This window comes from Taeniopygia guttata, chromosome 1 (assembly GCF_048771995.1).
Source record: "Taeniopygia guttata chromosome 1, bTaeGut7.mat, whole genome shotgun sequence".
Lineage (NCBI taxonomy): Eukaryota > Metazoa > Chordata > Aves > Passeriformes > Estrildidae > Taeniopygia > Taeniopygia guttata.
This window is the reverse complement of record NC_133024.1, coordinates 34,350,014-34,377,476: the sequence shown is the minus strand read 5'-3', so window position 1 is coordinate 34,377,476 and position 27,463 is coordinate 34,350,014. Positions and strand designations below refer to the sequence as shown.

Sequence of the window (27,463 nt, the reverse complement as noted above, 5' to 3'; positions counted from 1 at the left end):
ACACACGCACACATAAACACCATCTTAAACTTGCCACTGAAGTGCCCAACTGTACAAAAAACGTATAGCACTTATTTCACAAATGAAATGATAGAACACCAAAGTATGAGGGTTTTACATCTCTCTCCCCTGTCCCCATTTCACACTCACTCCCTGTTGTTAAATGTCTGTCTCTGCAAGCTAGCAAAATCCCCACTTATCTGAGTCTCTCCAAGAAAATGAAAAATTCTTGTCTAGGAGGCGTATGCATTTGGCTGAAACTAAACTGACTCATAACATGTGTGTTACACATTTCTTTGTGTGTTTAGGCACCAAACAGCACTGAGACAAAAATTAAACTCAGTATTCAGAAATTTTGTTCAAAAGTTTCAAAACTTGAATTTTCTGCATAATTCTTACCTGTAGACCATTTTAAAGCAAATGTGCGTATTAAATGAAGTGCCAAAAATAATTATTATAAGTGCTGAAAGTAATTATTGCTTGGGTTAGTCCCACATGTTTCCCTTGAAAACTGCAAAGGAAATTAGAATGTCACAAGAAAGTCCTTCAAGATATCTGAAAACAAACTTTACTGAAAAGTGACTTACGTCAGACTTCTACATCCATGTTTAAGCTACAAAATATAATTTAACTGAATTTTATGAGAAATGATCAGTCACATAATTCATATAAGGGTATTTTTATTTCAGAGCTAAATTTGAATGCATGGCTTAGAAAACATTGACTATAATATTGTTGAAACCATCTTCCACCCTGAAACTAGGGGGTAAAGTTTCTGTTCTTTTCATTTCTGTTCAAAACACTAGAGTTTCTAAAAGAAGATGGTTTCTCAGGTTAAAATATATGGAAATTTTAACTTTGTAGATAAATGAAGTTGTATCTTTGAACACTTATTCACACTCAGCTGTAGTTAAAACTTAATTTAAAAAAATTCTATTTACTTCAGCATTCACTTAAATTTCTAATTCAGACATTATACAGTAACCCATATAGCTGAGAGAGGGTAAAATCAAAGATAATATGTATCTTCAGGACATTTTTCTGTTAAGCAAAAGTTTTCCTACTCAAAATTAACATTGAAAAGACAGAGTTTTTTTGAAGCTGACATGAAATATGGCATTATTTCAGTGACTCTGCAGTTAATTAAGTATTTTCAATGAGTTTATAATGAAGTATTGAGATTGACAATGAAGTCTAAATGTGATTCTTATTTCTCTTGTCAGCTGCCATCTTAACAGTCATGAAAAGGCAAGTAATGTAAGAAAGAGTGATGTAGATCAAGATAACGGGAAAAGGGGGAATTAATTGTAGAAGTAGCTCAGTAGCAAAGATTTTCAGAGGCATTGAATTGACTTGCTGAAAACTACTTTTATCCCAGGCACAGCTTAGTGTATGATCTGAAGCTGTTTATCTTATTACTTACCCTTCACAAGCACCTACCATCTAAGAATGTGTGGAGTATGATAGCTGATGAGATCTCTTGCAGATACCCTTTAAGATAGCTCTTAAAATCTGGCCCTGTGGATTCCAGATTCCAAAGGCTGCACAAGTGTTTATGTTTGTATGTCAGTGTGCATAGAAGTCTACTCAACGGAATGTCTGTTCTTAATAATGCCATGGTCACCTAAACATTGAATGCATCTCAAATCAGTATTTTTACTCTCACTAAAGATCCCACGTATTATCACTCTCAGCAGGCAGAAATCAGAGCTAGAAAGGCACGTGGAGCAGGGTAACTGTTCAGTGTTGTAAGTGAAATCCTTAAAAATGCTATGCAGGCAAGTGCAGCAAATAGGAGTAGATCTGAATAGATCTTTCTCTACCTCTTTGTCTCTCTGTTTCAAAGTGCACACTTTATGTTTCATTTCTCACACTCTGCTGTCATTCTTGCCCATAAGGAATAAATTAAACAACCAATTAGCTAGAATTCATTATCTTGCAATTTCCTATCTTGCCTTGAAACTCTTAAGTTATTTATTTTTCTACTGGAATCACAACTTTAAGTTGTCTGTGATCTTTCCCATTTTTCTCTCCCTCCATCAAAATAATGACTTCACTAACTCGCTTCAAGAATTATTCCTGAGAGAAACTCTTGGCTAGCAATAAACCAAAGGCAGAGACCTTAACAATTTTCTTTCTGGCTTCATTAGTGGTTCACCTGTAGAGCTGGGGAAAGCATTTTTCTGTCTGCACAGCACTCTCCAGCAGCTGCTTTGCAGGGACACCAGAAAAGGTCTATTCATCTTGCCTTAGCTTTGTCCATCCAGCCTAAGTTAGTCGCTGATATTCCCTCTACAGCTGGCGAGATGAGACTCACCTCATTGACAAAGGCTGAATGACCTCAGAGATATCACATCTTGACTGAGAGACCTCAGTCAAGCAGCTTAGTCAATGGCCTCTTTTTAAGAAAGCATTACTCTTTTTTTTGTTTGTTTTTGCATAGCCCTGTATTATAATTAAAAGCAAATCCCTGTATGTGTCAAGAACTATGAACTTTAAAAATACAAATCATGAAAGATTGTCCCTAACACTCACTGAGAATTTTGTGCTGACAGCAACCACAGCACTGGGCCAAGAAAATGCCTGATATGCTGTTGCCTCCTGTGATATTTATCAATGTCAGCGTTAACAGTTGCCACTTTGTATCAGACTTGGTATCCTTCTCAGCATGAGATCTTCAGGAGCAGGTGATAATCTCGGCATCCTTTGGGAAAACTTCATCCCTGTGTACCACAGAGTTAGTCACAGAATCACACAATGGTTTTGGTTGGAAGGGACCTTAAAGATCATCCAGTCCCAATGCCCCTGCCATGGGCAAGTACACACTTCCAAGAGACCAGGATGCTCCAAACCCCATCTAACCTGGCCTTGAACACTTCCAGGGATGGGGCATCCATAAAGTCTCAGGCAACCTGTGTCAGTACCTCACCACTTTCTCCCTTGCTGGTGTTTTGCAAGCAGAGGAAAGTGACACCAGAAACTCTCTCTTCAATTTGTCTATCTAAATGCTGACACAAATGCACTGTGAACTTACAGGAGCAATTCAAAAGAAAAACTACTTAAGTTTTTTCTTTTCAATAGATTCAAGAGAAGGTCTGCAGGTAACACCGGGAGAATATACTTTTAATTCCAAACCAAAGCATTTTACTTGCTCAGTATTTTTATATAAATTACTGCAAGGAAAGGTTAAATTTTAGTGTTCATATTTTCTAGGGAAATAAGCTGAACACACAAGGATAGTACAGAAGCGATATATTATTATTTTAAGCACATGAGCATTGGTAATATTGACTACATTGTGGAATGTCAGCCACTTAATGAAGTCCTTTTTATTTTCAGTCATGTCTCTCCATGAAGTAATTCACCCGAAGGCAGAAGAAAAACAGGTTTCTATTGAGTTTTTGAATTCTAATATACTAAAATGTGTTAAACTGTTTGGAATAAAGAATACTGAAGAGTCTTCAGTATCTTTAAAAGCCCGATCACCCAAGGCCAGCTATGAGTTATATAACAGCCTATAAAGCTGAAGTTTATTAGTTACGAGGAAGACTAGGAAAGGCAGTGGCAATAGGATAGAACAGACTTATATTAACTGTAAGAAAAGAAGGAGAAAACATCTGTCACTGAAGGTAACTAAGAAGCAAAACAACAAAGAAACAAGCCATGTCTTTGCAAAGTGCAAACATCAAGGAGAAAGAAAAGAGAACAGAGTTAAAATAAATTGATAGCAATAAATAGAGCTTCTTAGGCCACATGATATATGAAAGGAAGTTGCTATGAAATAATTAAAATAGAAAAAATGTAGGTAAGACTTAGAGCTTAAAAAGTAAAAATTGAAAGTAAACACAAAACATCCTCAGCATGCAACACATTTTTTTCCAGATGAATATCACAATAAAAAATTGAAACAAGAAAGAGATTAAGAAAAGAAACACTGGAATGTTCAGAAATAATGTCAACCTTATTCTAGTTCTTTAGGGAACTATCCTTGCGCACCCCTCTGCTTACTCAGCAGCATACCCCCTTCTGAAAGGCCTGGACATACCCATATGTGTCTTTACCATTGAAAGAAGACCTTGTTTTCTGAAAAAGCTGTCAGGTAAGGAAAAAAATCTGAGTTATAGTGAACTCTAAGACAGGGAAGAAAGTTTGGAATAATCCATAGCCTGTATTTACCAGTTAAATGAGCAGCTGCAAAAATTAGTCCTGTTGCAAAAAAAGAACCCTTCTTTATTTGTATTCCCAAACAGACTTATTAATAAACCTTAACAAAACAGTAAAAAGTAGAAAATACTGAATTTAAATTAATAAATTGTCAAAGGAAAGTTATTCATAATCTCCAGCATGAGGAATTAGCATATACACTCTTTCCATGTGTACATAAATATGACTAAGCACAGAAGGCTGTGTATGAACAACAAAACATTAAGCAAGACCTGCACTACTAATAAAGCTTAAAGGACTACAGGAAAAAAAAAACTCCCAATCACATAACTTCATGTTTTTGCATTTAAAATGAAAAGAACAGAAGATGGGTTTTAAAAGGAAATCATACTTTCCCTGCACAACATTCACAACTGTATACGCTTCAATGAAGAATGTACTATTTCAAGGAAATTTAAAGCCAGTTGATAGAAACAAGAGTTAAATATGGTTGAATAAAAAACTAAGTACTTAAAATTAAACATTCATGAAAACGGGAATTGAGAAAGCTCAGGAGTCTATAAGGAAACAGCAAACACACTCTAGCAGACAAGGATGACTACGTTAAACACCAAGCAAATCTGCAGAAAAACATTAAGAAAATATATCCATAACTTGTTTCATGCATACATGCATAGTGAGTGCTGACTATTTTAGACAAAGAAAAAAAAAGGAAAAAAAATCAAATTCTTCTTTTTATAACATATTCCATGTTGTATGGTTTTCACTATGTAACTCTACTAGGAAAGTGATCTTAAAATTTAACAGAGGAATTAAAATGCTACCTTTTGTGTCTTAATGGAAGCCTACTAAGGCTTGACTTTACAAGAACATTTGTAATCCCTGGTGCTTCAGCTGTGGCATCTGATGAGCCCCAGAAACATCTGTCAGTGCTGGGGCAATGTTCATGAACACAGACAGAGTCACTCAGGGATTAGAATTAATTTGCAGTAAAGTGGAAGCTGTGGTGAGGACAGCTCAGGCAAACAGAAAGCAAATGCTGTGAGATGAAAAAATAATTTGAAAGTTTATCAGGGAGATTTTTTTAACCAACCTTTTCATTTTAGATATGCTTTAGGGGTTTTTTACTTGAAGAAAAGATATTGTGAAACTTTCAATAAAATGATAAACTTAAAGGTTTTTCTTCAACAATGTAAAAATAAAAGCAGTATATTCTAAATAATATGCAGCAAATAGAGGCACTAAAGCTAAACCTAAGGCAAATGTCTTGCATGGCCAGACAAGTGGGTACTATATTGGCATTTGTGCATTTTCCAAAGGGTAACAAAACTGTATTTATTAGATCAAAAGAAAGGCAGAAAACACCAATCTCAACATTTAACCCTGTACATTAACTGCTGACATAGCCTGTAGCACTCAAGGATTAGTTTGAAGACAACAAATGCCATTTGGTGCACTAGATGAAGTTGTGTATTGCAGCCACACAACCCTGTTACACATCTTCACTAACACAGAAATATCTGCAGCAAAGAGGCAATTTCTTGCTTAGATAACTCTGGAACTTTGGTTGAAGCAAAACTGCAAGAAAGGAGAAATAGTTTTGACAGCACCATCCGTCATGCCATCCCTGGAAACATTCAAGGTCAGATTGGATGGGGCTCTGAGCAACTGATCTGAAGATGTCCCTGATCATGGGTTGAGTCTGTAACTAGCTGGCCTTTAAAGATCCCTTCCAACTGAAATTGTTCTATGAGCTCGCTGACCTCTTTTCAATGGGCACTTCATGGACAACTAAGGGAGGCATGGGCCTACCATTTAATCAGCTAGAGAAAATTATTTACTGTTCTTCAACATAGTAAAAAAATGCTATGGGCAATTAAGAAAACAGTAGAGTGGGAGATGCCACTGTAAAAAAAGAGGGGGGGGGGAAAGCAGCCTTTAATATTGCTATTTGAAAGAGTCTCCTGTGTAGGAGAACTCTGGTGCACTATCAACTATTATCAAGTAATTGGGATTTGAAATAAAATTTTCTCTAGTTCTGGAATAATGATTCTCTTGTGGTGTCAAGTTAAAAAAAAGGCTTAAATACAAGGGGGAAATTATAATATCATAATGTTGAATTTTGTCATTTATATTTCTCATTCTTTCTCAATTTTCCTAACTTCAGAAAATAGACCAAGCTTCTCAACAAAATTCACTCACTGAATTTCAGCAGGACAATCTATGAAACATACCTCTAAACTTTTTTTCGCTTTTATTCATCTTTATAGTGGTGGTGTTTTCTGCCTGAGGACAAGGAAAGGATGTTTAAACCCCCTTGGTGAGTAGGACAGTACTCAGGGCAATATCACTATGTCCTTGTCCTGCTCTTTCTCCTCTCTCTAAGCTGCTGGCCGCCGTTGGAAACTGGATCCTCAGCAAATGGGCTTTGGTCAGATTCAGCTTGGGTGTTCCAAGATTTTGTTCTGTTTTTTTTTTAATGCACATGCGTGAAATGTAACTCTAATATCTCACATTCTTTGGCAATTGGATACAGTGGCTTCCAGATGAAAGCCAACTGCTGTAATGCAACTTTATCCAAGTGATTAAGCTACATTCCTTTTTAACAGCTGGGAAAAGGGAGCTCTAATATGGCTAGTCACATTTCAAAGTATAGAAGAAACTATATTCATCTAGGCAAAGATGAATACGTACAATTATTTTCTTTTGCTTTAGTATTTTTCATCTACCTAATTCCCACAGCAGCTGGAAAGGTTAAATGTCTGAATCAGGAATCTGTGTGACTGTTGTACCAAAAGAGGAGACAAGTGTTAGTACTCTGAGGCAGGAACAGGGAATAAAAAATGGGTAAATGCTAAAAACTAACCATCAAGAGACCTTCAGAAGTTACTCCTCGACTTTTCATCTGATATTTTCAAAAAAGTGAATCTCAGCATCTGCAGCTCAGGAAAATGTGTAAGACACATACAAATGTGTCATTTTTCATAAAATCTGAGACTGCTTATAAAAGTTAGGTCTATTCTAATTTACTACGGAGCTTTCCAGAAATAGGAGCAAAAGAATAAAAAAGTAAATTTGTATCAGAACTTCCAGGAGTTGCTTAAGTGCAGTTCTTCAAAAATTCCCTTAGCTATTGCCTGCAGAGACAGACACTGCCTCTCACAGTGTCTCTCCCTCTCACACTCTTTCTGTATCTAAAGCTCAGCTACTCACCTCTCACCAGGCATCGAGCAGCAGCTCACTCACAAAGAGATAAAGCACACAAATTCTTTCACTGTAATAACTTTTTAACCTCTTCAGTGCCAGCTACTCTAATCAAGCTGTAATCAATGAGCTGTTAAGGGAGCTGCTTAATTGGCTCGCTTGAAAGATTGAAAGCACACGAAACTTCCAATTGGTTTAACACTTTTCCAGGGACTGTTGTGAGGCAAGAGCTGCAGAGGTACTGCAATGCAGCACAGCTCAGCTTGCAGACCACTGACACAGAATATTTTGCAAAAATCTTAAGGCTACACTTCACCTTTTCACACTGCTGTGGGGGAAAGGATTGTGAGCTTTTTGAGACTAAAATGTGCAATAAAGCTTTTTAGCTTTAATACTCTGTTTGTCCCCACTCCCAGCCTCTGTCTTTCAGGAGAAATTGCACTATTTCAACCAAAGTTCCCTTTTCTTTAAAAATATATTTTAGCTTAACTGAAAGAACTGGGTTTTTTTCCCTAAGCTTCTTCCATACTGTGCTGTACTTGCAACTTTTCTACTTGTAACTTGTATGTCCTAAAGAAAAACCTGGAAGTGTAAAATGTGTTTCCCTGTGTGGTATATATTCCATTTTAATTTCTACTTAATTATTTAATAGGAACACACTGTACCATCCTAAGATTTTTTTCCAGGCTCAGGTTTTTATATTGCATTTACTTCATATCTGTGCAATATTTTAAAAGAGATCTGAGAGCTGTTAAGATGTTAAGGGAAGTTAAAATGTTTCAGATTATTAAAAAATTGGAGTACAAAGCTAAATATAAGTGATATGTTTGTCTTCTAATTTTGTTCTAAGTAGCTTTTGGTCCTTAAATCATCTTTAATCTCATATCAAGCACACGTAGAAGATGTGAATTTCACAAGAACAAGAAATGTTATCTTTTTGAATCCTGTGGGGACTAGTTAGTGTAGACTGAATACATCAGCAAACCTCCATATGAACTACATCCATAATGGTTATTAAGACAATCATGATGCTTAACATTAATTCTCCTCCATTTACACAATACACGTGTACATAACAGACAGTACACAGGTTATTACCCATTTTTTAAATAAAAGTAAGGAATCACTAAAAAGCCCCAAGTTATGGTTGCTCTTCATAAATATTTACTTCTGCTGCTGACCTGTGATTTTTTCAACTTCTGTGATTTGTTTTCATCTCGCTTTTAATAATCTATCCCTAATTTTGCTCACAGAATTTACATTTTTGTTTGGATTTTCATAATGCTTTGCGTCTTCTGTTTCTCAGAGAGAAATAAATGTGGTGAGTATAAATGAGGAAAAAAGGGATTGAAGAGCAGAACTGAGTAATTGACCTTCTATTTATACTATCCCTTTTATTTCCATTCAACAACTTTGCACAAAATCACTGTTTGTCTCTTCTATTCTCTCTTTATTCACAGTATCTGTGCTCTTTTACAGCATTTTCACCCAGACCACTTCCATCTGAGGGATAAGCAGTGTGGTTCAGCTGAGCACCATCACCAACCACAGATCTGACAGCATTCAAAAAAATGTTGTGATGCTATTCTGTTTTGTCTGAGCTCATCTCTGCATTTGTTAATTCCAAACAGAATGACAAAAAAAGGACCACAATATTGATTGGAAAAGGTATTAAAATTGATGGCAAACACTAGGGTGTTTTTTTTTTTTGTTTGTTTCAGTAGGAGTTACCATTCTTATGAGATGTTCTGCAAAGTCTTGACACATAAATGCAAAGGAAGCTCGTATGAGCCTTCAAATGGGATTATGTTTGAAACACGGAAAGGGACATTTAAACTTTGAAAGCTGTTTCTATAGTATTCACCTTATTTTCTTCCCACAGCATAGTATATTATTTATTTTTTGAGAAAATAACAAGATAGGCATATTGGAAGCTTTTCTTTACAGCATAAAAGTAAGCTTTTTCTACTCACAATTTTAATTGCTAATCACCAGCTTGCTTACAGTATTGACTGGTACTTACATCATCATCACTCAATACCTGAAATATCAATAGCTAAAGGGTTCAATGAATGTTGGAGTTGGTTTTTTTTTTTGCAACGACATCTAATGGCTTAATAATCGAAGACATTAAAAAATGTACTGATTAACATTTGTAGTGACTATTTTTGGATCTTCCCAGAAAAACCTGAAGTTATAGTAGCAACTCAGAACTTCTAGTGTGAAAATGGAAGAAGCTTGCTTAGCTTACATACTTTACTAGATTTGGAAGCATTTAAAAGTGAGAAGCCCCTGAGGGAACCACAGCTGTACAGTTTAAGACTATTTTATGACTATATTCCAATATATGGAACAAGATAAGATATAGTAAATAATAAATCAGGTATAAATTTCAAGTAAAGGACAAAAAGAGTTCTGCAATAACTTTAGAATAAAGTAAGCATTTAGTCTCATATAGAGTGTGTTTGCCTTTCTATGTAGCCTACAAATCTTTAAATAATTATCTGTGAAGGTTACTTAACTCTTTAAAAGTTTTTTCATCTTTCTTTGCTGTTAGGGAATTCTCAGGAAACAAATGTTTCATTTTACATTTGGCTTATGCAGTTTGCATTAACCAGAATCTCAGATTAAAATTAAACATTTCAGTTGTAACGTAACACACGCTGGATAACTATAGACAACAACCCTCACTACCTTTAAAGATTTAATAATTTACTATAAAACAACAAACTTTTGGGCCCTGTTCCTCACAAGCTTCACTCTCTGTGGTGTGTTTTGAGCTATTTATCTGAAACAGAAAACTGGCTTTGCTTCACTGACAAGAAGTGATGCAGTCGGGACTAGTCTGCCCTCAGCAGGGGCTTTGGTGAATGGAGCAATGACACAGGAAAAATGGAATAAATATCTAGTATAATACCTGATGGATTTCAACAGCATCATTTGAACTGGATGTTCACCAAAACTGAATTTTATACAGGACTGAGCTGCTAAAATGTAGGGTACAAATATGTCAACTAGAGGTTCAATCATAATAGGAAAAAGCTGTCAAGCAATGTATTTTTTTGTGTATTAACAATGGCATGGAACAACTGTGACATGCCAGTGATTGCTACAAGTACCCAGACACCATGGTGATAATTGCAGTGTAAAATCACCAGACAGCAAACAAGATTGCTGGAACTAATAGGAACATGGCTCCATTCAGAGCCCAGTGCGGATCTCTATCTGTAATGGAATTGCTTTTCAATACTTCTTTGAAATAATGCTGATTATTACTCATGCATTTTTATATTAATATGTTCCATTTATTTAACTGAAGATGGATACTTTCAATTTCATTTGCTCCCTGTCCATTTCTTACTATGGCCCAATTTATTCTGTTTGGTGACTCAAGCACAGATAAACTAATAAATTGATGCTTAATTCCAGATCTGAAGCACAACTGCACATTTGACTAAATTAGAAGCCGTTTTTCTCCTTGAATGCTATCATGAGGATCCAAAGAGATTAAAGAAAGGATCATATTGGATCCTTTCCATTGGATCCATATTGGATCTGGAAGAACTAATTCATCTTCCCTAAAAAAAACTGACTGACTGAGCATGTTATTAGAGCTGTTGTTTCACCTGTGAGACTTACATATCTCCTAGGCTGGGCACAATCAGGCAGAATCAACTTGTGAATTGAGCTAGAACTGCTTCCTGAAAAATGGTAACATGGTGCCAGCAAATCTTCACAGACATTTGTACTTGCTGAATTAATCTGGCAAAGACTTTAAAGTAATAACTACTGAAGAGAAAAAACACTCTGAGTTCCTATCAGAAGGTAATATTCCTCTCACAAATTCCTTGAGAACCTTAGATAGTCATTTGGGTCACTGCTCATGGACAACAAGGAGTCTTGCCCTTTAATTCTGGACTCCAAATCAATCAGCGCCTACTTCTGCCCACTGAAACTAGCTTAACTTCTAGAAGCTAAATATTAGACAGCAAAATTTGAATGAGATGCATCCCACCTTAAATGTCTTACATTTCGCTGAATTTTCTGGTGAAGCTTTTATTGAGAAAGCTGTCATTTTCTCTAATAAGTAGTTGTTATCCAGGCCTAATTGCCCTGAAGGTACAAGGACACTGTCATCCAAAAGTAATAACGAGAAGCTCTACACATTCTGCAGGAAGCATTTATCCTTGTCTAATTCTAATCTGACTGTTTGAAGCAATGTCAGATCTTCCTGGCATTTCTGTTCTCTCTTAACCTATCTTTTGCACCACCTATTTCCAGGAAGAGATTAGCAAATAACAAAATGAGCACTAATGAGAATAAAATGAATAACTAAGTGTTGATGACAGTATTATTATATGCACACTTAAAGAGTGCTCTTACAGTTGCATAAAATGCTTCTAAAATCCAGGTCTGTGAAAAAAACACAGCCATTTCCTTGGGACAGAATTGTCACTTTGATTTTTTATTCCAGATGACTGCTGATGATAACTGGGAAACTCACTACCTACAACAGCCTCACCCTGTTAAATGAGTGGCTCCAGAGCACTTCAATTTTGCCATCTGCCTTGCAGGTGGTTATTTCACTTACCCTCTGGCTGATATTGTGCTATGATGGTTACCGTCTGCCCCGCTCCTTTGAGTGCAGCTGCAGCCTGCTCATGGGTAGCACCCCGGAGATCAATGCCGTTCACCTGCGCAGGGAACCAGACAACAACAGGCATGAGCAGCTTGACATTAGACAGGAGACAGAAGTGGGGTTCTACGCTAAATATCCCATGGTTGTAAAGCTCAGATGGATGCCCAGGTGCAGAAGCAAAGTACAAAATCAAAAGGCTGAGAGGAAACTTCCTATGACCAGCAAAGAGGATATGCATCAGTACCACACACCCCCATAGCTTGACTGTGCTTACCATGAAGATGCTCTGACCACTACATTTCTGGTTATCTCTTCATCAAGCAATATCACTTAATATATACTAAGTTCAAAAGATAAATTTTCTGTGATGCTTGAAGGTCACTGAAGAATACTGCAAGCAAAGAAGCTGCTCCTTCAGTAGCATCAGGAAACCCAGAGATACATTGAGTGTGTCTAACAAAAGCTGCTGGCTGAAGAACTTTTAGAGCAAAAACCCTATCTACTGTTTCCTGTTCATGCAACCCCTCTGACTATTTCCTGGAAATATTCTGTGTCTTGCACACGGCAGCAATGGAGTTGCTATCAGACACAGCTTCCTCAACTCTGGCTGTTCAACATCCACACAGCTTTCCATATGATTTCTTTTTCTTAACCATTTTTGGCTGCACAAGACATGGAAGAGGAACAGAATAGAACAAAATAGGAAATCCACCCCTAAAACTCAGGGGCAGTTTAAGAACTCTTTGAATTTCATTTTGTGTGCATATTTTGCCAGCAGTATCCTAAGGAAGAGAGAGAATTCACATACATTTATTAAGTGCTCCAGTAACTTGAATCCTGCTTTCCAGTGGGAGCATTACTGTCTGGCTGTACTGAATTATGTAAGACTTTTACTTAAGTACTTATGTTTGTATTTATGTATTTGTTTATCTTATATATTTATCTGTCTCTCCTCTCACTTCTACAGGTTTCCACTTTATAGTATTTTAGTGAAGAACAGGAAACTTGCGAGATGTAACAACCTCAGTAGGACAGAAATCCAATTCTGATTATTAAGGAAAAGAAAAAGAAAGAAAATAGAGAGATAGGGAGAGAGATGAGAACCTTGCCATATGAAGCAAATATGACAAAACACTAGATCCAAATCCTCCGCCATAGCAAATATTTGTGTTTATGTTTACCAAATACCACTGCAAGATGGTTAAGTACATATTAAAAAGAAAGGCTTTTAAAATTTAAATGTTAACAACTTTTTAAGGGTTACAAAAATAAATTTGATTCTATAGAACTTTTAAAGTAACAGCTATTAAGTTTGTTAGGAATATATATTTGGCTTGATAACATTTAGAAACTGGCCCATCTTAACTTGCTGTCTTTGATCAAATTTTAGAGATCATGATGTTTTGAAAACACAATTATTATTTACCATGAAATCACAGAGTCATAGAATAGTCTGGGTTGGAAGGGAACTTTAAAAAGCCTCTGCAATGAACAGGGACATCTTCAACTATACCATGTGGCTCAAAGTCCTGTCCATCCTGATCTTGAATGTTCCCAGGGATAGAGCTCCCTCCACCTCTCTGGGAAACCTCTACCAGTGTCTCACCACAGGCATCACAAAAAATTTCTTCCTTGGTTGCATGACAAAATGTAGTCCTTACTAGTATGCAAACAACATTTTAGACTATTACTATTAGAAAAAACTAATTTGTGATAGCAGTTATATAAAGCCCTGGAGATACCACAGCTTCTGATCCAAAAGACTGCATGATGCTGTACAACTGAGACTGTACAAAGAAATTATGAGCATGGGGCAAATATTACATGATAAACTTCATAATTTAATGCAGGAGTCCTCAGTTGTCCCATCTCCCTGGGATGTTATAATGGCTGGTAGAAGCTTTCAAAAAAATGAGGCAAAGGTTCAAAAGCTTTCATTAAAGTTGTGCACTGAAGCCTCTGGGAAACACTAACTGAAATTCAGTCTAGGAATATATGACCCTAGAGAGCAATAATTAAATACATTCTAAAAGAACAAAAGGAGAGAAGCAGAACTTTCAGTGCCATAAAAATCTACCATATTTTAATCTCCAACTGTGAAAATACATAAGGAGGAAGATGATGTCTGCTTGGGCTTTGCAACACCTGTTGAGAATACCAGCTTCCTGTAAGAAACACAAATTAGGGTACTGCTGTAGAAAACGAGGTACTGCTCCCTACCTTTTCTCAGTGATGGTGTTATGACACTTGATGCTGCATTACATTGAGCACAGATGTACCAGCACTACAATTACTCAATAACTGAGCACTATAGTCAGTTTTGTGAAGTGTGAGCAGAATTCCTAAATTTAAGAACAGTGCCTATATAATGTTGTAAAGGAAACATCACCCTTGATTCTGTGTCTGAAGAAGACAACTCTGAAACCAAGTAACCTTCCCTTTACGAGAGAGCTTTGTTTTTATCTGTGTGCTTTTCCCTTTCGCAACTGAAGTCCTTGATAGAGAGTCCCACAAAAGCATAGGATGATCTGAAGAAAAGCTTAAAGGAACACTCCTGAATTCCTGAGCTGGGGAGATGGACATGGATTATGTCACCTGTCGGCATTAGAAGGTATCCAGGAAATAATTTTGTTCAGGCTTGAGCTCAAAGACTACGAGAGGACACATTCTTAAGCAATATATGAAAACATTGTGGTGGTCTGTGAAGTCATGTTAATAGTACAGAAGATTTAAAAACATTAATAAATCCCATTAAAAAATCTGTATCTCTATAGATAAAAGGAGACAATGTATGAAAGAATAAGGATATCACATGCTTATTCTCCTCCTCTGAGAAACAACAGTTCTATGTCTATGTGAGCTATTAAGAATAATCCTAATAACACAAAGACTGTGAATGTAAGACAGGAATTTCACTGAAGTAGTCATACGAATATTTTTCACTTCTCCACAGAAAAACAAGAAGCTAGCTGATATGAACATTTCAGCTGAAGTGGCAGCTGACTACTTTTTGCACTTTGCACCCTTGGTCTAGAAGAAATGATTGCCTAAGGTACAAACACAACACATTGCAGCAAATTAATTTTCCTGAAATTAATTTCACTTTTCTGTTAGGATATAGCTGGTAGACACTTGAGGAAGATTTAGAGGCCTGAGTGGCTGAAATCAAAAGAGCAAGGAAAAGAAATGTCAGAGAGAAAATAACACGTAAATTCTATCTTCTGCAATTTTTATCTAGATCATAATCAAGCTAGGCAAACCAGATTAAGCAATGTTGAACAGGGAAATGACCTGACCACATTAGGCTGCCAAAACAGTGATCTCCCTCTCGGAGACACTCAGCTGCAGAAAAAAAAATAAAAATTCAAATAACCATTAACAAATAGGGAGGGAGAGTTCTGTTTGCATTTTATTCACCAATAGTGGCAGAATCTCACTGTAGGATAATAGGTATTAAATTTAGAAATTACTTATAATCTAGTCTGACTTTCTAAAGAACAAGAAAAGTAGATGCTAACTTGATTTCTGGGTATCATTTCCCCCTATTTAAAAGCAAATATAATCAACTCCCAAACCTTCTAGTTGAAAACCAGTATATTCACATAGCAACATTAAATCTTGATGAAAGGCACCATTAGTTTATATATTTTAATCAAATTTTTACCATCAGACACAAATGAACAAGAATTCGGAGAGAATAAAATAAATAATACTCTGTCTTGCCTCTTCCTCCAAAACAATATTTTAATTTAATGTCTCATAATAATTGTGTGCAGTGATATTTTTCCCTGATATGATTTAATTGCAAACTCTTAAATCTGATTAAAATTACTGCTTTTAATTGATTTAACATAATTTATGTGAAGAATAATCAGTAAAAGAAAATTTTAAAAAATCAGAAGAAAGTGCAAATGTGTACAGGAAAGTTTAATAAATATCAAAGGTGTTTTGGTTGTTTTTTTTTTTTTTCTTCTATAGTAAGTGGGCTTGCTTCCTTTAGACTGTATTATACAATAAGAAAAGTAGCTGTTCTGAGCTTGACTGCACAGCCATGATGTCCTGGCCCAGAATGAACTTGACTGCACAATTTCTGATGCCTAACTCCAAAATGAATTTGACATAATGGAAATAAGAAGAGCCTGCAGCTTATAGTAAAGTCTGTCTCTTCTGCATGTTTTGAACTGGCAAAAAGTAGTTCGAAAGCTTACAAACAAAGAGGAGTTGAAAACGATGGTCAAAACTAAATTGAGATGGAGAAAAAGATGCAACAATAGCTAACAGTAATTACTGGGCCTTTGCATTTGTTGACTCAAAATAAAGCATGATCTTCTTCATTTAATATTGAATCATAATTTAAAGAAAGACCAGATTTACTTTTGGCATAGATTGAGCTCTTCTAAAATTGGAAGAGTTATATTCCCTCTAAACATTTGAGTGGCTCATATTAGTAGAAATTTGATTGTATTCTGAACAGACTTGTTGCAGTCTGGTTGGCATCTAGAAACTGAACATGATTTCCATGTGGGTCATTCAAACAGAAGGTAGCAGAACAATCTGGTTTATTTTGCCATTTCTTTCTTTAGGCCACCTTATTATGTTTCGTACTGTGGTTAAATGAATACTTGGAACCAAATACCTTGTTGGGTTGGAAAAGAAAGGAAAAACATATCCTTTCCCTATGGAGGAAACATAAAGGGTTTCTTTCCATTACTTCTTTAAGTTGTCACTGACATAGTACATGCTTTTATATAATAAATTAAAAGATAAAGGAAAGGCATTCTTTTACCACAAAATAAACAATAGAGCAGAGTTTTCAAATTCTGTTTAAATTCTTCTGTTTGTTGAAATAATAAAATAAGAGCTTTTGGTGCCTGAAAAAGCAAATAGAAGTCTGAATAATGACAACTGTTTACAGCCATAATTCCGTTGTTTGCATTAAGAGAAGATACAAAACCCCCTATTTATCTGCCTTAATTTCTGCACATCAACATAAGTATTGCCAAGCACATCATCAAGAGATGAGAGGAAAGCTGGGCCATGTTCTCCAGCAGTCCTGTTTAGTCACTGGGAATGTAAAACAAGGAATGCTGGAAGAAAACCCATTAGGGGTGATCTGCTGTGAACATGTTTGAGGAAAACCTTCCTCATAAGCACGTGGAATAACCATTCTACATAATGGCCACCACATCTCTCGGCAACTGATACAGTCCACCAAAAAGCACAATTCTAAGAAACCAGGACATGCTGCCAAAGTAGAGCATTTCAGCAGCTTTTTGCAAGGCTAAGAAGGCTGCACATCCAGCCTGGAGCCAAAGCTCTGCTGGAAGAGGTGCAGAAGTAAAGTGGGCTCAGCATGATGGTACTCTAGGACATGGCTGGGGGGTGGCACACGGGAGGGAGGGAGGGAGAAAGAAGGGAAGAAGGAAGGAAAGGAAGGAAAGGAAGGAAAGGAAGGAAAGGAAAAGGAAGGAAGGAAGGAAGGAAGGAAGGAAGGAAGGAAGGAAGGAAGGAAGGAAGGAAGGAAGGAAGGAAGGAAGGAAGGAAGGAAGGAAGGAAGGAAGGAAGGAAGGAAGGAAGGAAGGAAGGAAGGAAGGAAGGAAGGAAGGAAGGAAGGAAGGAAGGAAGGAAGGAAGGAAGGAAGGAAGGAAGGAAGGAAGGAAGGAAGGAAGGAAGGAAGGAAGGAAGGAAGGAAGGAAGTAAAAGTAAGAGAGGAGTCTTCACTCTCTTCACAGCTTAGCTTCTGCTGTATTTCCAGGCTAGATTTATTGTTTTTCTCTCACTTTTCTCAATTCTGATCTGTTCTGAGCCTACACTTTCTGCTGTTTAGTTAGAGCTGCACAGAGAAGCAAAGTGGCTTTCTTATCCTGAACTCTGCTGAAAATACAGGATCATGTCCCATCTGCTCCTCTCCATGCCCAGCACCCTCCTTCTCTGTTTTTATGGGCTAGGAATTGCAGTGACCTTTTCAATTTTCCTTGTCTGGCTACCTTAGAGTTACATTTTTTGCCTCTAGTAAGATAGTCTTTATGCTCTGGGCAGCTGGACATTCTAGAGGCAAATTCTTCTCTCTCTGGAAAACAAGAACCACTGTGGGGGTATAAGCTGTATCATGCCTTTTTTTCTGACAGGAACTTTCAGGAGGCAGCTAAGCCAAAAGAAAGGGATATCAAAGCATATTTGAAGCAGGGAATAAATATTATTTTCCTGAAGAAGTGTCTTGTACACATTGCCTTTTACAGTAGGTACCAACGAAATTTGTGACTCACCAGACCATATGAATCATTCCAAACAGTACCTGTTAAGCCTAGAATCACAGGTAAAGACTTATGTTTTAATCCAAACTGTACAGAAATTCGAATAGAAGATCTGCTTCCCATGTGATTGTAGCTTTTATGAATGAGGTCAGATTTGCAAACTTTGAGACTGAAATAATTTCACTGAATGACATCTTAAGAGCCATTTCTTCTCAATTCCATCAGAATTCCTCAAACCTAGTTTAATGAATAAACGAGTTTTAGAAGTAAATGACACTTTATGAAAAGGACACATAGACTTACTGGAGCCTTAATGGACATGGAAATTATTTTATTCAGATCACTAAATAGCTACTAGCTTGTTCAAGTACCAACCTGAACTGGAGGTGATTCAGCAACTGCAAGGTGATCAATGGCATTTTGTCATATTACTAAATGGTAAAGCCAAGACGAAGGAACGTGTACTTTTTGCCTATTAAGCCAATTGGTATTACCTGTGAAAAATACCTATTGGAGTACTATACTGGCTAATAAAACAGGCCAGTGTCTATCAGATGATATAAAAATAAGTATCAATTATGTTTTGCATCCATTTTATACATGAAACGTCCATCAAATACAATCCTTAGTAAGAGTATTCATTATTGTTAAAATGGAAAGCTTATAATTAGCTCTTAAATTAATTTCTAGTTGCTACTTTTTAATTTTTTCTCCTTCTGTGTAGTCACTCAAAACCCCTTATGTTCCTGCCACCATCTAACTTCATGGATCTCAGTACAGTGTCATCTTTTCAAGCATTCACACATTCTTTCTCCCTTTCTACTCTGAATTGGTAAAACATCAACTCTCTAATTCTGTTTTCAGAGTTTGTATTTTCTTGTGTCCTGCTCTCATCCTGGGTCACTTAGACATGTCTCTTTTACTAGCATTTATTCCATATACCTTGGTGTCCGTATACATCTAAAAGGTATTTTTCCTCATTCAGTAACTCTTTCCTAAATTAACTCTCACATTTTCAAGCATAAGTGAATGGATATAAATAAGCCAGCGTTGTTCAGTTTTACTCATAATGCTACAGGGGTTTTGCTTCACATTTGAATTTCAAAGAGTAGTATAAGCAGAAATAATGATTGAGACTCTCTTGCTTCTAAAATGTGGTAAAGGTTGCCATTTTAACAAGTTCCTGATACCTCAGTGATGATAAGAACTTAATTTCAGCTGAAGCTAACAAGAAATAGGTACTTGGGAACTGAAATAAAAATGCAAAACAATTTTAGAGGCTGCATAGAGACAGAAGCGACCCTGAGCACTGACTTAGAGATGAATTCAAAAATTGAAATCCTTGCTTTGAGCTCTGCTTGATAGATGTTTTCATATTTCCACATCCAGAGTATGGCTCTGTGGCTGTGAGAGGTGAAATGGCCAGTGGCTTGTGCCATGGCAAATCCATACTGAACCCAACCCAGTGACCACAAGGTAACGTGTCAATGGCTGAAGGGTAGACTGTCTTACTGGAATGATGTAAGTAAATGTTCAGTGCTCACATTTCAGATTAAAACTCCCTGAATCACAACATTCATAATTTATCTGTGGTTCTACAGATGAAGATTATGACACAGACACTTTGAATAGACAAAGCTCCATACTCTCAAATAAACTGTATTTTTTATAGCCAGTGGAAAGGAAATAGCTCTTGTAGTCTCTGAATGATTTTCCTTTTATTCCCATTCTGGTGGCTTGCTTGTTCCGATTCAGGTTTTATATAACTTGCTTTTTCAAAAAGATCTCAGAAAACTCCTTGCAAAAACTATTGCAGATATCCCTTCAATACCCTATTTAATGGATGGCCAATTTCTATTACTTTGCAGCTTGTGTCATATGATAATTTTTCTAATCACTCTGAAACCCAAAACTGACTGAGCAGAATGATTCCTGGAGACTAGTTAGTTTGAGCACAAGGCAAAAGTCCAGCCTGGGGCAAAGCTCTGTATGAATAAAGCTCAGGGATTTTAACCATTGTGTCCAGCAGTAGCTGCTTGGCTTTCACTTTTTCGCTGTTAGCCTAGCAGTGCAGCAACAGCGAGGGGTTCAAACCTCATTACAAATCTTCAGTGTATCAGATGTGATATAATTCTGCTTGACAGTGTTACACCAAAATTTGCCAAGTCAGAATGTTGGAACTGAATGTGCACTCCTCCTTAAACTGGAAGGAGCTGAAGAGCAAGCAATCTGGCATGAGACCATTTTTACTCACTGAGGCAATAGTAAAATGAAGACTTTAGAGGCAATAGTAAAATGAAGACTTTAGAGGCAACTGATGAATTAATCACAAGAGAAATATAGAGCCTCTAGTCTAGGCAAATTTATTAGCTGTGTATGACGCAGTACTGACAGGTCTGATAACTAACACCCTAGGAGAAAAAAATGATATACCTTATTCTTGAATATTTTATTCAAGAGAATTGTTGGTATAATTTATTAGTTTCTGATCATGGGCATGAAATGTGAGAGTTAAGTAAGGAAACAGTTACTGCAGCAAGACAATTCCACTGTATATTACAGATTGCAGAAAGATGTGGGTGAGGAGTTGTGGTGGGACAGGAGGAATCCAGATGGAAGACAAATTCCTAGATTAATGAGATGAAATTATGCAGCAGTATATGCAGCATTTCAAAACGTGCTGCTGGTAATTTTTTTCCCCTAGAATCTCCATTAAGGTTATATTTTTGAAAGTAATCTATTTTATTTTGAAGTTCCAAAGTGGCAAATCTATGAGCTTCTCTGGCAATAGAGCCACTTCTTTGATTACAAAATAAATGCCTCATATTTTCAGGCTGAATATGCCTAAGTTCCTCTTCCGGCCATCAGATTGGATATATTTACCAACAACACTGAAAAACTGTTTGCTACCAGCTCTCTTCCCCAGGATTGACTATTTCTAGATGGAAGTGTTAGCATGGACACTGTTCATACTACATGTATGTAAAAAAATGATTTTTTACTGTCAAGGGGGATGTTAATGTTTTTCTGCCATGAGTTCTAAACTCCACAGCCACATGGGAAAAGAGGTTTTGTTCCAGTGTTTGCACCCAGCTTCTCTTCGGTGGGTTCCCAGTTGCTTTCTGTACCTTTAAATCTCTCTTCCTGTACAGGAAAGTTGCACGGGTGTCTAAGTTTTATGAAATGTTTTTGGCTCATCATGATGACAGTGAGTACTGAACATATGTCTGCATGCATTGTGAGGGGTGAAACTGAGTTTATCTGGAAAAGGCAAAGCACTGTGTACCCAGATGATCCCATATAGACATAAACCCTCATACTCAAATCCCAGAAATCCCAGTGTTGTCAGCAACAACTGAACTTATATTAAACAACTGTTTTGCCCCAGATCTTTCCATTAGATCTTGCCATGAAAGCATCTTTACTGCAAGTTTGCAATAAAATGACATTTATGACTTCTTCTCTGTGACTAATGTTCTTTCAGGTGGAAAATGATATTTCACAATTTATTATTGAAAAATTCATCAGGGTTAGTACTCCTTCTTCTGCTATTTTTAAATTATCTGCAAATAGATTAACTATTTCTTCCAGAAGTTTTCCCTGAAAACTGGGCAACCTCTACTCCCAAATATTCCTTCAGTTCTTGAATAAAATTATGAATGGCCTGCATTGAATAGTTCCTTAAGTATATGAGAATCAGTTTCATCTATTTACAACATCTAACTCATCTAAGTTCTAATTTGATTTTGCTTAAGTCCACTTCAAAGAATTTTCTGTTTCTTTATAACTTCCCTAAGTGGACACTTTTGGATCCATCTCTTTTTAAAGACAAAATAACAGCAACAAAAACAAACAAACAAACAAACAAACAAAAAACCCAAACCAAAACAAAAATTACTAAAGGTTTGAATTCGCATGGTCTCACTTTTAAACAATCTCTTTTCCAACTCTTTGGGAAATTTTCTTTCTTGGCTTTCTATTTTTATCAAAAATTTTATTGATGCCTTTTCAAATTCTTGAAAGTACAGCTCATTTTACATTTTGCCCTTCTGAATTTCCCCTCGGATTTTACCTAACATTTATAAATTTTTAAGACTTGGGCTGTTATTATCACAGTGACTAATTCAGCTTTCACTTTTTCAATGTTGATTAATTGAGTTCCACAGCTGTGACTGCATAGAAAACTAGTTTTGAAGTTCATGTTACTTCCTCATTCCCTTTCAGCACAAAATCATAAAAATTGCCTCTACACTATATGGTTACTCAAGGGCAAGTTGTCTTTCTCCTTAGAAATATTTAATGGATTATTCTAGTTCAGTCTCCCATTTTCTGGCTATTCTTCCTTACTGGTGAGAATAAACCCTAGAATTATCTTATATTTATTTTCTATATTTTCCACCAAAAACAAAAGAAATTTTTACAGCAAATGGTCATCTGACCCACGTAAACTGTCTGCATTAGGGCAAAGTAAGTCATGGCTACACCTTTCTGCTAGCTAAAGAGGGGGCCTGAAGGGTTATACAGTCAGTACTTCCCAACATGAGCAAAGCCTGACTTTAGATTAATCCACTAAATATTTCTAAGGAGCTTAATCTACTTGTCCTTCTAGTTGGTGTCATCCCATTAACATATGACAATGCCTGTGCTCTCAGCTCCTTTCCTCTCTAGAGGTTTCCTTTTTACAGATCTGTCACATATATCACTACAATCAAGTATTGATCCTTTGGCTATATTTAGCAACACACTCTTGCTTGATTTTCAGACAACTTCTACTTTAAAAGAGTCCAGTCAGGTGCACTGATTTACCCATTTAAATCACTGCTATGATTATATATTAAAATTTTCAATATATACCAAGCAGTGCTCTATACATTACTACAAAGCAGGTTTATACAGTTCACATACTGACTAAGTAGGATTAATGTTAAAAATGTTACAGAAATCTATAGACAATTTAATCTAAAGGCCACAGAAACTGTTAGACTGTCCCATGCCTGAAGACAGTCATGCATCACCCACACCACCAAGGGGAAGAAGGCATCCTAAGGATATGGTCAGTGCCTCTGCAAACAATTCCTATAGGGCAAAGGGAATATCTGTTACAACCCTGACACTACTACACAAAAGGGACAAACTGATGATCCAAGGAGAAAAGACATCAGTTCCTGTAGAGATATTTCAAACATTTTCTGAGACAGCTGTGTTTTGGAAAAAAGAAAATCTGAGAAGAAAAACCAAATGGTATTTGCCATTTATCTTAGTTTTGTAACTAGGTAACAAAATGCATTATTTGCCTTGAGCAGTTTTACAGCTTTCACCAGGAACAAAATAACCATTTTAAATTAGAAAGCTGAAAGTTTCTCCGTACCAAAGGAAGGGAAGTCAGTCTGAAGGTCAACTATAACTGCAGCAAATATAAAGCATAAATATTTGCTGTAAGTAAACACAGAGTTCTTACAATCTATCCTGTTCTATATGGGCATTTTTGGAGTAGAAATTGAAGAACGCTCTGTTTTTTTTAAATGCATATTGTATTTTTGGCTACAGGTGTGAGTGAGAAGGTGGGTAGTTGTGTGGGAGGAACCAAGTACAAGGAAATGTTTAAACTGTTCATCAGGGATGTCTCACAAAAAAAACAACAGCAGGATGCACACATACAAGAAAAAATCTGATTAATATATAAGATCCCTCTGCAAGGAAGAACCTTTTACAAAAAAACAGAGACAATATTGAAGTGAGATGCTCAAATACTCGTGTTGCAAATTGGTTTATATAGTGCCATGTACCAGTGACAGAAAACCCCACAGAGTAACTCCACCAGCCCCTTCCCAACCTGAAGTTCTTTAATTCTCATAAAGCAGCATAGAAAAAAAATATAGTGTCTTTCCCCATATAGGAGTACATCCTGATACTATACCAGATCAACAGGAAAATCACACAGAATGCTTTGGTTAACTTCATTCACCTGATTCAGGTTAGATGAGAGGGGAAATGGAAGTATTATGAGTACTATGTGTCTCTTTACAGTGCAGCCTGTTCTTTATCTACTCTTTCCTGCTTCTGTCGAGCATCACCCTTGAGAAAAGTTGTTTTATTCCCTTAAGGTAACCTGTGGATGAACTGCCTTGGAGCAGTCATCTTGCTCCAGAGCAACCAGTCTACTTTTCCCCTTGATTCTACTTTCAGGCTCCAAGTCACACTGAATCCAGCCATTGTGAATGCAAAGCATTTCTACAGGTGAATGAAATAAAACTGCCTTTATGGTTCATGATTTTATGTTACTTTTATTTGTGATTAAGGAAGCATGATAGCTGAAAAAGTAAATATATATTAAAAGGGCAAATTGACATGAAATGTGAGATGCAGTTTAAGACACTTAAATATAGATATGAATGCATGTGGTGTTTAAGCTTAGAAGTCAATACAGATGCTACAGCTTAGGGAGAAATCCAGCCTGCTCTATACAGCTCATAGGTGGCCAGCTGAATGCTCTCTTGCCTCCTTTAACACTAATGGCAACTAGACACCCAGCAAACATATAGATGTCTATTTGTAAGTGTCTGAATATGAGCTTTAACCTTGCACAAAGACATAAAATTCAGTAACTTCAAAAGTTAAGATTCAAATGCAAATACTTGCTGTTAACTCCTTATGCCTATTAATTTACCGTAATTCTCTCATTTGTATACAACTTGATGTAGCCCTACAGAAAACTACGAAACTTTTGAAAAGAAATGTCATCATAGGAATTTAAAGAGCAATATGCACTAACTATTTCTGTGAAACTGTAAATCTGAATTTGCTGCTGAACTTGCATGTATAAACTAATTCTCTCTGGTTTAGGTCCTGTACCCATTGAAAAAATTGTCCATTTGGCACTGAAAATGCTTTGAAGCATTCAGGCAAGGACACCTAAAATAAAGACTTATGTTCTATCAAGATTTTTATTTGAAATTGTAATGCAAGTAACGATGTGGAAATTTTTCATTGAAAAGGACTGTATTGTTCCTCCTGCATCCCCAGGACTTTCCCCTAAAAACGGTATTGTATTCACTATGTACGTATTTCCAAAAAATTATAAGACTTGTACTGCTTTCTGTCAGGGTGTATGCACAATGGATGGCCATTTTATGCATGTGGCTCATGGAAAAAATTTGTTCTAATACAGGTGGTTTTGACTCACCAACACTGGTTTCCCATTGCTGTTTTAATAGCAAAAATATCCCTTAGCCTTGGAAGTGGAACTTAAAACTGCAAGAATGGCATCAAGGAACATTTTTATTTTTATTGAAGACTGCATTCTCCTAACAGACAGAGAACTTGGGGTTAGATCTGAGTTCAGGCAGCCTCTAAACCTGGCTCAGACTTCTAAAATGATTTTAAAAAAATCACTTAACACACTGGCACCTCATTTCTGCTGCTCTACAATGGAAATGATTTTTCCATGGATATTCTGAACTGTTTCCTTTGGCCTATAAGTATCTGAGATGAAAATTAATCTGAGTGTGTACATGTAGAAAATCAAGCATTAATTTTGAGTAGAATTCAAAATGATACTTGATAATAGTTACAATATACTTAGTATGAGGAAAATACTACAGGGAGGGATATATTCTAGTACAGTGATGACCTTACATGGGTGATGTGTGCGTTAAATCGTTTTAAAGACATTCAGAAATGAGAAAAAAATACTTAGTTGGGTGGTGACTCAAAGAAGTACAATGAATTATAGCCATAAGAAGGCAGCATTTTAAGAAAATACTTTAAGGGAGGAACCCCCACCTTCTCATGAGCGTAAGACAAAAATTCATTTTTGGGCTATTTGAAATGTTTTACTGTCCGACACAGAAGATTTTCCAGGATTCTTCAATTGACCTTCAAGGTTCAGATAGGATTCATTTGTTCTCTATGCACAGGAGCATTGGGAATGCGAGTCTTTTTTTCTGAGGTATTTTTCAAAAATTTCCAATGAACTGAAAATAAGAAAAACCCTGTTATTCCCGTTTTTCCTGAAGTTTCAGCCAAAGGCAGACTGCTGTCATTACTGATCCTGAGCCGCCACCTGGTGGCATTTGGGAAAAATAAATTCAAATTTCACTCGTCCATGGGGCCAAGGCGGGGGCACCATCCTCCCCAGCGCTCCCGGAGGGCTGCAGGGTCGGACCCCTCCCTCTCACATCCCGACAGACGGGCAGAAGCAGAGGCAGAGATTATGGGATTTGTCCAAGCCCTGCCGGCTGACTCTGGGATGATGCATTCACCCTCAGAGCGTCTCTTCAAGGCAATGCATGTAAAGGCAAAGTCTTGCTGGGTCTCACTGGTGGATTTGCAATCTGATTTAGAGTTTTTTATAGGCACGTTCCCAAAGGTGAGAATACACAGCTCTAAACAAGTCAACATTGCCATATTCACAGCACAGGCATCAATTTGGAGAGAGCCCATGATCCTCACTGCTCACCTGAGAGACTGAGGCTTAGGAAAATGAAGCACCCTTCACACAGAAGGACACCAGCTAAATGGATTAAATTGATTAAATTGAATCATGGAATCATTTGGGTTAGAAGAGACCTTTAAAGGGCACTGAGTCCAACTCCCTTGCAATGCGTAGAGACAATAATGAAAGAAGTAGCATTCTGAAAGATAATAAATATTAGAGGGATTGGCCAAAAAGCAGGTCACATCATGTTGTAAAGGCAATAAAATATCACAGTAGAAAAACTCTTGTGGTTTCATTGTAATTCTGCAATACCAATCTTAGAAAAAGTTAAATTCAGATCTCTAAATCACTTACTATGCATCCTGTCTGTAAGAAATTTAACCAAGCTTCATCTGATTAGAAATTGTAGCTTTGAAGATACTATTTGTTCTTGCTAATAAAATTTGTCATGTTTTGAGAAACAAATGGGAAGAGTATTACTGTAGGGAAATAAGTGTTTTTGAGGGATGAGACAAGAAAGAACAAACATAGAAAAACAGAATTTTTTTCTGCAGTCCTTATAAAACTAAGGTGTCTGGGACCCTTCACTAGACAATGGTGCAAGATTAATGAACTCTGTGCATGAAACTGTTTTTTTCTGAATATGGCAAAATGGATCCATAATAGTTATTTGTGACTAAATAAATAACAAGGGCCTGACTGAGTGATTGCCTGGGGATATGTACGCAGTCTAATTTAGTAATAATTTCCATCCCTCTCTGCTCA

General features: G+C 36.7%; 1 protein-coding gene across 43 annotated transcripts in view; it reads right to left on the bottom strand.

Moving 5' to 3' along the window:
• The window catches only part of DLG2 (discs large MAGUK scaffold protein 2), a 988,777-nt gene that overhangs the window by 185,792 nt on the left and 775,522 nt on the right, over positions 1–27,463 (bottom strand). For all 43 annotated transcript variants that reach the window (XM_030286703.4, XM_032751275.3, XM_032751277.3 and 40 more), the window contains one exon: positions 11,960–12,062. In XM_030286703.4, the coding sequence (XP_030142563.1) occupies positions 11,960–12,062 (103 nt within the window). The remainder of the gene's footprint in view (positions 1–11,959; positions 12,063–27,463) is intronic.